Source organism: Marmota flaviventris, chromosome 19 (genome assembly GCF_047511675.1).
Source record: "Marmota flaviventris isolate mMarFla1 chromosome 19, mMarFla1.hap1, whole genome shotgun sequence".
NCBI classification, from domain to species: Eukaryota; Metazoa; Chordata; class Mammalia; order Rodentia; family Sciuridae; genus Marmota; species Marmota flaviventris.
In genome coordinates this window covers 19,807,865-19,821,518 of record NC_092516.1, presented here as the reverse complement: position 1 = coordinate 19,821,518, position 13,654 = coordinate 19,807,865, and the positions used below count along the sequence as shown (strand labels likewise).

Below are 13,654 nucleotides of genomic sequence, written 5' to 3'. Positions count from 1 at the left end.
GAAAGGATAGTGGGTGTTTCAGAATCTGGATTTTTCTTTAGCAAACAGATGGGGGCCCAGAATTAGCTGTTTGTTTGCTTCATTTAGTAAACAGGATCCATTGGGTGCTCCCTGGGACGTTTTCACATGGGAGGGGGCACCACGGGGAGCTGCAGAGGTCGGAAAGAACACACACAGGACACTTTCAGAGAACAGCAATGGGAAGTGATGTGAGTCCTCCCTCAAGCTTACCTGGGCCTGGCTGGATCGCGGGCACCAGACAGCGTCATCGGGATACACTCTCCCGCCCTGTCTCAGCTTGACATCCACCTCACCTTCAGGAAGGTTCTGCTCCCACACAGTTCAGCTGGTTCCATCCTTCCAACCTCCAACCTGGCAGAAAGAAAGGGCGTCTCTTTCCTGCGAGATCCTGCAAAAGTCCTGTAGCCCAGGCTCATGAAACTGACTTGAGTCACGGGGCCATCTCTGACCAGTCAGGCCTGGTCCCTGTCCCTTTTCTAAAGCCTGGGTCTTGCTTGAACCCCCGGCTAGTGGGGCTTGCAGAGTCAGCTACACAGGTGTGGCTACAGTTCCCTCTCCTCGTCTCCCCCCGATTCTCAGAAATCATGGGCTTCATTCCTCACTCTTGAATCTGTCTGTGGGTCTCCATCTCCCTCGGTCAAGGGTTCCTGAGCTCCATGTCCCACCCACTGGCCGTGTCCCCACCATGTTCTCCCATAGGACCACTGTAATAATACACAGGATGCAAGCCTTCCCTGTGTGCTGATCCTGGGATCTTGGAATACAAATAAATACCCATTTCATAGACAAAGAAATTGAGGCTCAGAGGGAGAGTCATTCCTGAGCTCAAACTGCAGATTGAGAGACATGGAGCTAGTTAAGAGCCCTGTGCCCCAAACTTGGAGCCAAGATGTGGGTTAGCAGCAACTCAACCACCAAGACTAGAAGAAAGGATGTAGGAAGAAAAGGGAAGAATGTGGGGTAGAGGAACAGCAGATGCCCCCTAAACTAAGCAGCCCTGTGGGGGAAAGGAAGCCATGCTGTCTTGGGGAAGACAAAATTTGAATAGCTAAACCACTAGAAGGCCCAGAGTGGAGCTGGCCTTCAGGAATGGCTGGATCCAGGCGCTCACCTGCTCTGACTCTCTTCTGAGCTCTTTTCTCCTGGTCTGTCTCTGGCTCCCTGCTCAGATTCCTAGAGAAGGGCTTTGATTGGTCCGTTCTGGGTCCGATGATCAGACTGGACCAATCGGCTGCATCTGGGAGGACGGGACATAATAGCTGGGAGAATTACCAGGTTGAAGTCACGGGAATAGCAGGGGTGACTTCTAGAAAAAAGCAGGAAGGACACAGGGCAGGTCAAGGTGTAGGTGTCCCTGGAGGGCAGCATGATGTGTGGATGTGACTCGGGATTCTTAGGGCCGCAGGTGACAGAGAACCCTATGCCCTCTGGTCAGCACCGGGGAACTTGGTCAGCCTGCAGACAAAGCCCCCCAGGGAGGCCATCTGCTCGCACCTCTGCAGCTCAGCCCTGGCCCCACCCGAGCCACGCAGCCCGGGGATAAAGGAGAGAGGCCCTTGGTGGGTCGCACCCTGCCCTGGCCAGTAGCGGTCAGCGGAGGCAGCCACACCCCGGCTGGCTTTGCTGGGTTCCCATCCAGTCCCTGGAGAGGGCGGCGCGGCGGGTCCCTCCATCCGCGGGGACCGTCGGGGAGCCGGCCCTCACCGGGGCCTCTGCTGTCCTCCGCAGGGGTGCTGTGGCTGTCGGTGGTCTCCGAGGTGCTCTACATCCTCCTGCTGGTGGTCGGCTTCAGCCTCATGTGCCTCGAGCTCTTCCACTCGAGCAGCGTCATCGACGGGCTCAAGCTCAACGCCTTCGCCGCCGTCTTCACGGTGCTCTCAGGTAGGACTGGTCGCGGCCAGGGGCGGGGCGGGCAGCCAGCGGCCCGCAGGGAGCGCAGCCCCGGGACCCACGCTGAGGGGCGTGTCCGTCCCCGCGCAGCGAGCTGGGCGGAGTCCTGGGGCTCCAGGAGCCCCGCCCCCAGCCCCGCCCCTCGGAGCCTGACAGCTTGGTGATGGGCGGATCCAGGGCGCAGGCGCAGAGGGTGGCTTCATAGAATGGGTGGGTCGTGGTGGCTTTTGTGGGGCGGGGGTTATGGCTCAGTGGTAGAGCATTTGCCCAGGATGCGTGAGGCACCCTTGTGTGCGCACACCAATTAGAAAAAGAAGAAGGGCCAGGCCCAGCGAGGCACGCCTGTAATCCCAGCGATGTGGGAGGCTCCAGCGGGAGGACCACAAGTTGGAGGCCAGCCTCAGCAACTTAGCAAGACCCTGTCTCAAAATTAAAAAAAAAAAATAATAATAATAATAAAATGTTAAAAAAGGCCTGGGGGTGTGGCTCGGTGGTAAAGCGGCTCTGGGTTCAATCTCTGGTACAAAAATAAAAAGAAGAAGAAGAGGGCGCTCACTGGGGTGGAGGACACCCACATCACTCCTCCGCCTCAGTTCATTGGCCTTTGACCCTTCCTTCCCCCGGGAGATGCTGAGTAGGACGCGACGGTCAAACACACAGAAGCTAGAGGGGGGGTGTGGGGGGTCAGAGACTGCGGGAAAAGACCTCAGAGGCAAAGATTTCGAGGCTTTCAGGAAGGAGGGGACAGTCACCAGCATCGTGCCACTCAGAGAAGTGCAGCCACAGGGCGCCAAGAAAAGGCCCCTGGATCCGGTGGCCTGCAGCCCAGGGCCTGGGGTGACCCCTAGGTGGAGAGTGTGTCAGAGGGAATCAAAGGTGCCCCTGAGCGCTGGTTCCAGGATGCACAGTGACATGTGGCCTGGTGGCCCTCCATCCCGCTGAGGAGCCGCGTGTGGCCTGAATCTCCACCGCAACATAATGACCGGGGGTCCCGCCCGCCCCTTCCCAGCTCCTGGAGGCTGAGAACCTGTTTCTCATGTGCTCAGCATTTATTGACCGCCTGCTGCACACGGCCACTGTGCGGGGAGGTGGAGGGAGTAGGAGGAAGAAGGCTCAGGCCTCGTGAAGGCTGCCGTCCTGCAGAGGGACGGGCTCAGATGGTGACGACTTGGCGTGTGGACCTTGGCAACCCCTGGTGTGGTGCCCACCCGACCTCTGCCCAGGGCGTGGGGACAGGCAGGGTGGGGCCTGAGGAAGGCAGCCTTTGAGCCGAGGCCTGGAGGGGCAGGCAGAGTCCACTCCATGGGCAACTTAGAGGCAGCAGCATGGCCCAGCCTGGTGGGGGGGCAGAGTCTGGGAGTTTCCTGTAGGAAGTTCAGAAAGACAGGAAGGTAGGGGGTAGGAAGAGGGCTGTTGAGAGATGGCACTGAGAGCCGAGGGAGGGCCTTGACGCTTCGCAGAGATCTTCAGATTTCACCAGGTCGGCAATAGGGAGCCATTGAGGAATTCAGAGCAAGGGGCGATGTGGTCAGGAGGGGAAGGACCACTAGTCCACTTTGAGCAGGTCTGCATGCTGTGCGTGGAGCATCCTGGCCCTCGGTCACCCCCTTCATCTCTTCTTCAAAGAACCCTCTTGGTGGTCCCAAGCACCCAGCCTTCCCCCTCAACCTGGTGACTCCAGTCACGAACGATGGTTGTGGCCCAGGACCATCGCAGGCTCAGTTCTACAGAAGGTCCTGGTGGCCGAGGAGACAGAGACCCGTCCCTCATCCTCCAAAGGTTTACCAAAGTTTTCAACCCTCAAAAAATTTTTTGAAATCCACTTTTCCTCCCAGTGGAGAGTCTGGCTGCTCCACTAAATAAGATTGTCTCCATAATTCCACGCAGATAAACAATCCAGGGCTCAGGGAGGTTAATTGACTTGCCCGGGGTCACACAGCTGGCTCATTGTGGAGCTGGGATGAAGCCCCCCTCCAGCCCGCTTCAAAGCGACCGGGCGGAAGGGGGAAGATTTCATTTTTTAAGTCCCGTGGAAAACAGTAACTGAGAAGCACGCAGCAGGCAGATGAGATATTAAGACCAAAGTGGCACGTGGCGGAGGGGAGGGACTTGGAATTCACGCCTGGGAGAGAGGCGTGGGGAAGGGACACCAACTTGGAGGTGGCAGCTGTCTGACCCGCAGGGCCAGGAAGCCGGATTCAGGGACACCTCAGAGAGCAGGGCACCAGTGCAGAGGGCCCCAGAGGGGTGACCCAGCTTCTGGCCTGCGACCAGGGCAGGGAAGTGCTTCTGTCCGGGAAGGAGCAGGAGGCTTGGACGGCAGCCAGCCGCGGAAGCCGGCCGGGGAGAGCCTGGCTCCTGCCATCTGCTGGCCCAGCGCAGCCCAAGGTCAGCGGCTCTAGAGCAGAGGAGGACGCCGAGTTTGGGGACAGCCCCTGCTCAGCTGGTTATTAGGATTAATTAGCCAAATCAAGCCCTTGGCTGGGTTAGTCATACAGGCCACCTGCTGAGCTGTGGCAGGGCCTCTCTCACTTGTCCCACTGGAATCAGGCCCCCCTGAGTCCCCTTGTTGACTGGGTCTTGACCTTGGACTCTGTCCTTGGCCCGGGGAGTCCGGTTTATCAGGCGCCCTGCCCTTGATACCTGATCCTCGCTAGGCCCGGGCCTGCCTTCCGCCAGAATCCTGTGCTTAGCCCTGGTGTTTCGTCTTTTTATCCATTTTTTAAAATTCCTGTGGTGCTGGGATTGAACCCAGGGCCTTGCGCACGCCAGGCACGTGCCGTGTCCCTGAGCTGCACCCCAGCCCCGAGGTGTCCTTTTAAGTGACATTCCATCCACTGACCCCTGCTCCTTGCTAGACATCTCCATCTGTGCCCATGTGGATGCCCCTGAACTCACCGCGAGGTTTCCTCCAGACACTCGTCATAAGTCGGAAACATCCTCCGTCGAAAGTGCATTAAACACACGGACTCTGCCATCCTCCAGGCTCAGCCCCCCAGTGCAATGCAGAGCGTGGCTCATCCTCTCTGTGGTCACCAAGTTGACCGGGAGCCGTGGATGGCCCTGCTGCGGATCGGCTGGGCACAGTGGCACACACCTGTAACCCCAGCCGTTCTGGAGGCCGAGGCAGGAGGATTGCAAGTTCAAGGCCAGCCTCAGCAGCATCGAGAGGCCCTTAGCAACACAGTGAGATCCTGTCTCCAAATATTTTAAAAGGGCTGGGGATGTGGCTCAGGGGTTAAGTTGCCCATTAATGGGTGGACAGGTTGTTTTCAGGGTTGACTTTTTGGAGCTGTGTCTGGGACATTGCGTGTTCTCCAACCAGGAAGCCCCGCTGGGCTCTGGTGTCCAGAGTGTTGATGGGGATTTGGTGGCACGGGCTTGGTGGGTGGAAACCTTGGCCACCTGGTTGATGGCCGTCTCTAGGGCCCTCCCCTGGGTCAGGCTGGTGCAAAGCCCCAAACTTCTTATAGGGTGATCTCATTAGCATCTCATTAGCATAAACTCCCAGGGGCGTGCTCCAAGGGGCTGGTGGATAACAGATTAGAGTTTCCTTCCAGGAACCAGGGACAACAGCCAGTCAAATTCTTTCTTATTCAACTGGTGGCCTAGCTGGGCCTCTGAGCTGTCCTCTGCTCCCAGCTGTGTTTTCTTTGGGCAGATGGGAGCCATTGATAACATTTGAGGGAGGGAGGGGCCAGGACTGATCTTCCCTAATCTGGGACCAAAGTCTTAATTTGCATGAGGGCTGGGGCCGCTTGGCCAGGTCCCCTGGGGTGTCCCTGTGAGCTCTGGATGCTACAGGTGTCGCCCTCTGCACCAGCTTCTTCCAGCCCCTCAGGTGCCCACAGACTCAGCGGAATCTTTCCAGATCCCAAAGTGAAGGAGGCCAGTGCTGAGCCCAACCCCAAACCAGGTGTGCTGGGGACAGGCCAGCCCTTTCCTGCAGAGTCTCCCTCTTAATCCTAGTGTCCATCCCCCTGGGCTCTGGATTTGTCTTCAGAAATCTCCAGGCCTCTGTCCCCACTGTCTTTGCTGGGGCTGTGCCACAATGACATATGTAGTCAGTCAGGCAAAGAGGGTTGGGTCAGGGGTCTGAAACCCCCGGGGCTAGGAGTGTTCCAGAATTCAGAAGTTTCCGGATTCTGGATGGTGACATACTCCCCCAGACGGGTGCACCCTGGAAGCTGACATATTCCTATTCCTGCAGGAAAACCTGCATGAGCACACCAGGGGTGTCACGAGAGGTGACAAGTGGCCTCACATCTGTTGGCTCAGGCCTTGCTCTCTAGGAGTTTCGGCCAAGTCCGGTTTTTGTGTCCAAATGAATCATGAAAAAAGCGTATGGATTTCAGAATGTCCTGGAATTGGAGACTGCGGACAAGAAATTGCAGTCCGTAGCTCACATTTATTGAGCACCAACTGTATGCTGGGCACAGCACCTCAGTTTAGCCCTGTGATGGTGGCTGCTGTGATTGTCCCCATTCTGTAGTTTAGAAAACCGAGGTGCTCGGAGCTGGTTGGTGGCGATTCTGGCTTCAAAGCTCATGTGCTTTGAAATCCCTGGAGCAGTCAGTGTACCACGCTGTGCATCCACTGCCCGCGCACACAACCCTCCTGGTCCAGGGCTCTGTGTGTCTAGGGACAGACATGAGACCGGGGCTGGTAACTTTGGCACCTGTGGTCATTTTGGTCTCGAGTTCAACACCCACACGGTCCATGCAGATGACACCAAAGCTGCCCAGGTGTGATACAGCAGGCAGTGTGGGGACTCTGGTAGACTCGGGGACAGCTCATCGTTGCCATGGAGAAACATGCCTGGCATTCAAGGAGAGCCAGAATCTGGATTTTTATGGAAAAGTCTCCTGATTTTTTACTTCAGAATGTTTTAAAAATGACTTTATTAAGGTGTAATTTACATACCATAAACTTTGCCCATGGGAAGCATGTGATTCAGTGGTTTTTAGTCACCGCCGTCTAATTTTAAAACATTTTCATTGTCCCCCAAATAAACCCCATATCCACCAGCAGCCACTTCCCATTTTCCACCAACGGGTCCAGCCCTAGGTCACTGCTAATCCACTATCTATTCCAAAGATTTGCCTGTCCTAGCCACTTTATATAAATGAATTATACAGTCAGGCGTGGTGATGCACAACTCTCATCCCATCGGCTTGGGAGGCTGAGGCAGGAGGATCGTGAGTTCAAAGCCAGCCTCAGCAAAGGTGAGGCCCTCAGCCACTCAGTGAGACCCTGTCTCTAAATCAAATACCAAATAGGGCTGGGGATGGGGCTCAGTGGTCAAGTGCCCCTGAGTGCAATTCCCCGCACCAAAAATAAATCAATAAAGGGATCATACAATATATGGTCGTATATGGCTGGCTCACTTCATGGAGCATTTTGTCTCCAAGGTTCATGATGCGGCAGAACTTCCCGAACTCGACTCCATCCCGTGGCTGTGTCCCGTCGTCTCTGTGCGCACTGGCGGATAGACGCTTGGGTCGCTTCTGCCTTTGGCTGTTGTGAACAGGCTGCGGTCAGCCTCCTTGGGCTAGAGTTTGTGTGGACGCACGTTTTCATGTCTCTTGGGCAGATAAAGGGGAGAAATTGCTGGGTTACTCGGTGTTTAACTTTTTAATTCAAAAATGTTTTGTGCCGGCCAATGAAGCACCACCCAGATCCCCAGCGCACCCCCGCCCCCGCCAAGGAAAACGCAACCTCTTTTCACCCTGAAGATTAAAAGACGTCTCGCTCTTTCTCTCTGCTCCTTCAGAGGCCCCAGGCAAAATCTCCTCTGTAAATTAAGGCTTTTGAAGATAGAAACCGCCATGGGAAGCCTTTTCTAAGAGGGTTTGCTTCCCCTTTCCTGCAAATCTCTGGAGGGAGGCAGTTCTGAGCCTCTGACCTGTTGCATCAAGGGAAGAGAAAGGGGTCTGAGGCAGGGGAGGAGCAGAAATGGACATGCAAAGGGTCATGGAGTGGCCTGGGGGTCGGTTCACACGCCACCGCTGGACCTGGAGCTGGCCTGCGCCATCGCAGGGTTGCAGCCCCGCAGACGCTGGGCAGTAGGTGGGATCCTGTTCTCACTGAGCCTGATTTGACCGTCAGAGGGGTTTGTTTGATAATCTGATCTTGTCATTTCTACTAGGTATTTATCAAGTGTTCCATTTGTGGAATAAAGATCCAAACTCCTTGCCATGAGTACAAAATGTGGCCTTTGCCTTCCTGTGTAATGTCATCCTGCTCATCCCCCAATCCGGCTGTTGCTCTGGGCCTCGCCTGGGCCTCCCTTGCCTGGGCCTCCCCTGCCTGGGCCTCCCCTGGCACTGTATCTCCCCTCCTTGACATTCAGGCCTTGCTCAACGTCACCTCCTTAGGAGCTCTTCCCGCGCCACTCTTCCTTCTGGTCCCTTCCGATTTGTTTCCTTAACAGCACTTGCCAGTCCCAAGCCCATCTGGCATGTGGCGGGCACCCCATAAATATTTGTTTGAGTGGCTGAAAGACCTTAGGTAGCCACACATCACTTAAAGACGGGGTCGCGTCTGAGAGCTGTGCCATCAGGCGATTGTGTCATCGCAGGAACATCACCACAGGTGCACCCGACCCCGGGAACCTGGCGACGTTGGGGGGTGGGGGGGCGGGCGGAGGGAACCAGAGAGGACGCGCGAGGCTGCTGCACGGTGCAGGGCTCTAGGAGTGCGCATGCGCCTGCCACAGCTGACCTGCAGCGCTCTCTGCGCTGTGACCAGGTGCGGTCGCGGTGGCCCCCGCTCGGCTTCTGAGACAGGGACAAAGCTGGGGTGATCATACTGGTATCGCCACAAACGTGAATAACACCTTGGGCTGTGACCTCACACTGCCACAAGGTCACTAGGGGGTAGGAATTTGGTCATCTTAAGGGGTCACTTGTGTATGTGGCCATCATTGACTGACAGGTCCTGGGCAGCACAGGACTCTATATGACGCCCCAGGGCCAGGGTTCCTCATCCTGGCGACATCTGGGGCTGAATCTTCCTCTGTCACCACCTTGTCCTGTGCACTGGAGGGTGTTTTGCCCATCTTGGGTCCTCCCACTCTGGATGCCGGTGGCAGTCCTTTCCAAGTCTCCACTGCCCTAAGGGACTTCTCAGCGGGCAGTGTTCCGGGAGGCGGCTCACCTGGAGTGGCGGCTCACCTGCGCTGCGCTGGGCTGGACGCCAGGCTAGGACATGTGGGCTCCCTGGGATGGGGTGCAGCGGGGACCCTCGGAGGCTCTAATCTGCGAGGGACAGTTCAGGATGGTGAGATTTGCAAAGACAGCTCTTGGGGTGGAGGAGGGGCCGGCACACCTCTGGGGCAGGGGGCAGCGGAGGGGTTACTGCAGATGTGTGGCCACAGGAGCCCGTGGCAGCGGGGGTCAGGGAGGCAAGGGATTTGGGAGAAGCAGGTCTTAGGGATCCACACCCCAGAGAGCCAGGACAGGAGGCCTGTGGAGTCCAGTGGCCAGGTGTGGCCACGACTACCTTGTCCCCTCTGCCTGGACACTGTGCTCTATCCACCACCCCCTCCCTCTGCCTCACCCCCACTTTGGAAGCTTCATGAAGCCCAGGAGGAGGGTGCTGTCTTCGCCTTTCAGGACGAGATAATAAAAGACACTGAGAACTGGGCGCCTAGAGACCATAGGTGTTTATAGGTCTCTGTTCAGAAGCCGGAAGTTCAAGGCCAGTGCCCTGGCTGACTTGGTGTCTCTGGGAGCTTCCTGGTTTATAGTGGGCGCCTTCTGGCTGTGTCCTCGTGTGGCCGCAGAGGAAGGCACTAACACTAACCTTCTCAGAAGGCCACTAACCCCATTCCTAGGGCTCCACCCACATGATGTCATCACTTCCCAGAGGCCCCGCCCCCAATACCATCGGGCAGGAAATTTGGCCTCAACAGGTGAATTGGGGGGGGGGGGACACACACATTTAGACCGTCGCAGTTGCCAAGGGGAAAATGTCACTCGGGTGTTGCCAGCATTTCTGATTCTTACAAGAGAAGCCCAAACTCCCATATTTTAATGGAAACCTTCCAGATATTTGAAAAGTTGTCCAAAAGGTCCATCAGGTTTAAGGGCCTTGCCAACATCTGCTCCTGGAGTCGCCACGGGCTGCCAGACTTCGGTGGTGGCTGTGCATACTTCTGTCTTGGGTCTCTGTAGTCATTGATTGTACTTCGCTGTTAATGTCACACTGCTCCTTAGCCCTGGGGGATGGCTGCCGTCTCCCCAGGCTGGTCCCACACCTGGTATGTCCACGGCGCTTCCTAAATGTTCGTTGCATGACTGAGCTGGAGTCTTGCAGGAAGACAGTGGCCCACGCATGTTCAGAACGTTCTAGAAGGGAAATCGGACTTGTCAGCTGGAGACAGCCGGTGAGTCTTCTCCAGAAGGCCGGGCAGCGGGGCAGCTGCGTCCTGTCACGGGTCCCCCCAGGTTGATCATCCGGGATTTAAATTCTGCCACATCCTTGGCAGGCTCCTGGAAACCGGGCCCGGGGACTCTCCGGCCGTCGGGCCTTTCATACCAATGAGCCTGGCCTCAGGCCCAGGGCCAGGTGGAAATTGGGCCTTGGGGGTGTGGGAAAAGGCCAGAATTTTAATAAGTCTAATAAAAATTGGAAGGAAGCCCCACGTGGCGGAACTGCTGGCTTCTGTCGGTTTCAGTGGACGGGAGGAGTGGGTGGAGACGGGTGCTGGGAGCTCGGGCCTGCTCTCTGGGGATTGCCAGGAGGCGGGGACCAGAAGGGAGGCCCAGGCCCTGGTTCAAGGGGCAGGCTGGACTTGGGGTGCACTTCCCGGAAGCCAAGTCCCCGTGGGTGGGGAAGTCAGAGGTCTTGGGTTCGCTGTGCGCCTCTTCCCAGTGGCCAGGACTCCGTCCAGCAGAGGGCAGTAGAGGCAGGGGCTCCAGCCCCAAAGGAGCGAATGGGGTGGACCACCAGGCTGGGAAACTGAGGCCAGAACCTTGTGGTTGGGGAAAGCTGGGCTCTGGAGTCCCTCAAGCTCCCTGCAGGCAAGAGCTTCAGCCTCTCCAACCAGAGGGAGCCAGGCTCTGGGGGACTCCTGGGACAGCCTGCGGGAAGGGGCCCACTAGTCTGATGAGTGTGTGACTGATCCAAGGAAGAGCCGGCCCACCCTCTGCCTCCCAGAGGGTCCTGCTTTGCCACTGACGTGCCAGGTATTTTAGTTGGCATCTCACCTTCACTTTAGAAGGAAAAGCAAGCCCAGAGAGGTTGATTAACATGCCTGAAGTCACACAGCTGTGAGTAGGGGAGGCAGGCCTACAGCCATGGATGCCTTCCCCTCAACTCTGCCTCACTCACCGCTTTTCCGGGGTGAGTGTGTGTGTTTCCCTGGGTCTTGGGTGTTCCTCACTGGAGCGTGAGCCTCAGGCCAGGTCTCGGTCTCTCGTGGTCATTCCTGGGTCCTTTGTGCCTGGCAGGGGGCTTGGCGTGGGCTGCAGTCATGCCCTGAGCTCATTCTTGGGTGGGGGCTGGGGGCTCTAACAGGTGCTTCAGAGGTGCTGAAGGCCGGTGGCCCAGCTGTGGCTCCTCTCCTCCATGGAACCTCCGTGTTCCCTGGGCCCGGCTTTGTAAAGGGGATCATGGCCGCGGCTACCGTGGGGGCTGTGGGGATCTGAGGAGGGACAGAGTGCAGGCTGGCCCAGCAGGACTCGAACCGGGGTCTGGCCTCGTGTAGTTGTCTGCACTGGGGTCCTTCCTGGTGCGGCCAGCAGGGGGCGGCCTGGCCTTGGAGAGCAGATCTGGGGCCTCCGCTCTGAGGCTGGGAGCTTTCCGGTCTCGTTTCTGGTTTCCGACATCTCACGGTCCAAGGGGCTGAGACCTAATGGATCTCAGGCAGAGCTGCATTTTAAAGGTCACGCTGTAATTTCATCTCTCGGTGCTTTTCTTGGTGGTGGAGCAGAGGGGAGGGACAGCTGCCCTTGAGAAGATGAAGTCCAGCCATGACTTTGGCTTTCGAGGACTCTTCTGAGAGCTGCCGGACGTGGCTGTCCCAGAGAGGAGGCAGCGAGGGGCTGAGCTTCGCTGGCCTCTGACTGTTTTGGGGTCACCAAGTGACAGTGGGTCTCTCTGGTTTTACCCCCACACACTAGTTCAACTTGGGTCACCACGATTGTGCCTTGGGAAGCTCTTTGCCATTCTCAGGCCGGGTCGATTGCACCCCATCCTCAGCCCAGAGGCGGCCCCCTGGTCACCAGGCATGTGACAATGGTATGACGTTCAGTCCCATGATGTTTGTAGCCACTGCCAAGACACCAGAGATGTCTCTTAAGATGAGAAGATGTGATCCCATGTGTGGTCGTTAGTGTCCTAATACAGCTGGGATGGGCTGAGCCACAAAGGAGGGTGAGCCTTCAGCACAGGGTGGGTGGAGGGGCTGGGCCAGGGCCACTGGGACTCCCTGGGCTGCTGTCTCATTCTCTCCTGCCCCCAGACGAGGGGCTTGGGCTTTAGGGCTGTCATCACAGAACCATGATATTCCTGTGAGCGACTGAGGCCTCGGGGCTGGGCCTCTCTGCTGCCTTGACAGACTGTGACACAGTAAGTGGGAAAAAAAAAAAACACCAAATTATAATAAATGTAACTGGGTTAAATTCACCAATTAAAAGGCAGAGTTCTTGGGCTATAGAAATAAAAACAACCAGATCCAACAATGCGAGAAGTACATTTTAAAAGTTATAGAAAGGTAGATACGAATGGATTAAGATATACCTGGAAAATACAAACCACGGTAATCTGGGTTAATAATATTGTTATCAGAACAAATAGAATCTAAGGGCTGGGGTTGTGGCTCAGTGGCAGAGCGCTTGCCTAGCGTGTGTGAGGCCCTGGGTTTGATTCTCAGCACCACATATAAATAAATAAAATAAAGGTCCATTGCCAACTAAAAAATATTTTTTTAAAAGAATAAATAGAATTTAAGACCAAAAACAAAACCCCAAGAGACAAAGCACTTGCCTACCATGGGCGAGGCCCTGGGTTCGATCCTCAGCACCACATAAAGATAAATCAATAAATAAAGGCATTGTGTCCATCTACAACTCAAAAAACTAAAATCCCCGAACTATATTGATCTGCATCATGTGGGGTATGTGTGGGTGAGAGAGAGAGCGCCGGTGGAGCGTAGGGGCTGGGAAAGACAGACTGCCCGTGGCCGATCCTGGCTGGGGCTGGAGGGGCGCCCCAGGCAGGGCAGTGAGAGGTCTGGACTGTGCCGTCTGTGTTGGGCCATGAGTGTGGCCCCCCGTAACACCCAGGAGGGGAGAACCTTCCCCAACCCCACCAACCAGCTGAGGCTCAGGCTGGAGGGGTCTTGCCTGCCCTGGTCGGGTGTGGCCCGGGCCCCAGCTCTGTCACCTGCTCCTGCTGTTGCTCTGTGTACCCATTATCTGTGCCTTCCTGGTGACGGTAGCACGAGCTTAGCAACTTGAAACTGAACACAGTTATGGGCTCACAGATCCGTGGGTCAGGAGCCTGGGACTGGCCCTTGGGGTGCTCCGCAAGGTCACGGCCAAGGCGTTGGCCAGAGTGGGATCCTCCCTGGGGCTCGCTGGCCAGAGACCACCCCAAACCTCCTGAACCTTTGGTTCCTCGCTACGAGGACCCCAACGTGGCCACTGACTCCCTCAAGCCGCCCCGGGGTGAAAGGCTCCTGCAGGAGAGGTGCCACAGCCTTAAGTCAGGTAGTCTTATACACTCTGTCACCTCT

The 13,654-nt window shown here is 56.6% G+C and overlaps 1 protein-coding gene across 4 annotated transcripts in view; it reads left to right on the top strand.

The window, feature by feature from the left end:
* The window catches only part of Gsg1l (GSG1 like), a 170,192-nt gene that overhangs the window by 114,636 nt on the left and 41,902 nt on the right, over nucleotides 1-13,654 (top strand). For 3 of the 4 annotated variants that reach the window (XM_071605553.1, XM_027948342.2, XM_027948341.2), the window contains one exon: nucleotides 1,750-1,902. The exons of the other annotated variant lie outside the window; for it this stretch is intronic. In XM_071605553.1, coding sequence (XP_071461654.1) covers nucleotides 1,750-1,902 — 153 coding nt within the window. The remainder of the gene's footprint in view (nucleotides 1-1,749; nucleotides 1,903-13,654) is intronic. 4 annotated transcript variants of the gene reach the window in all.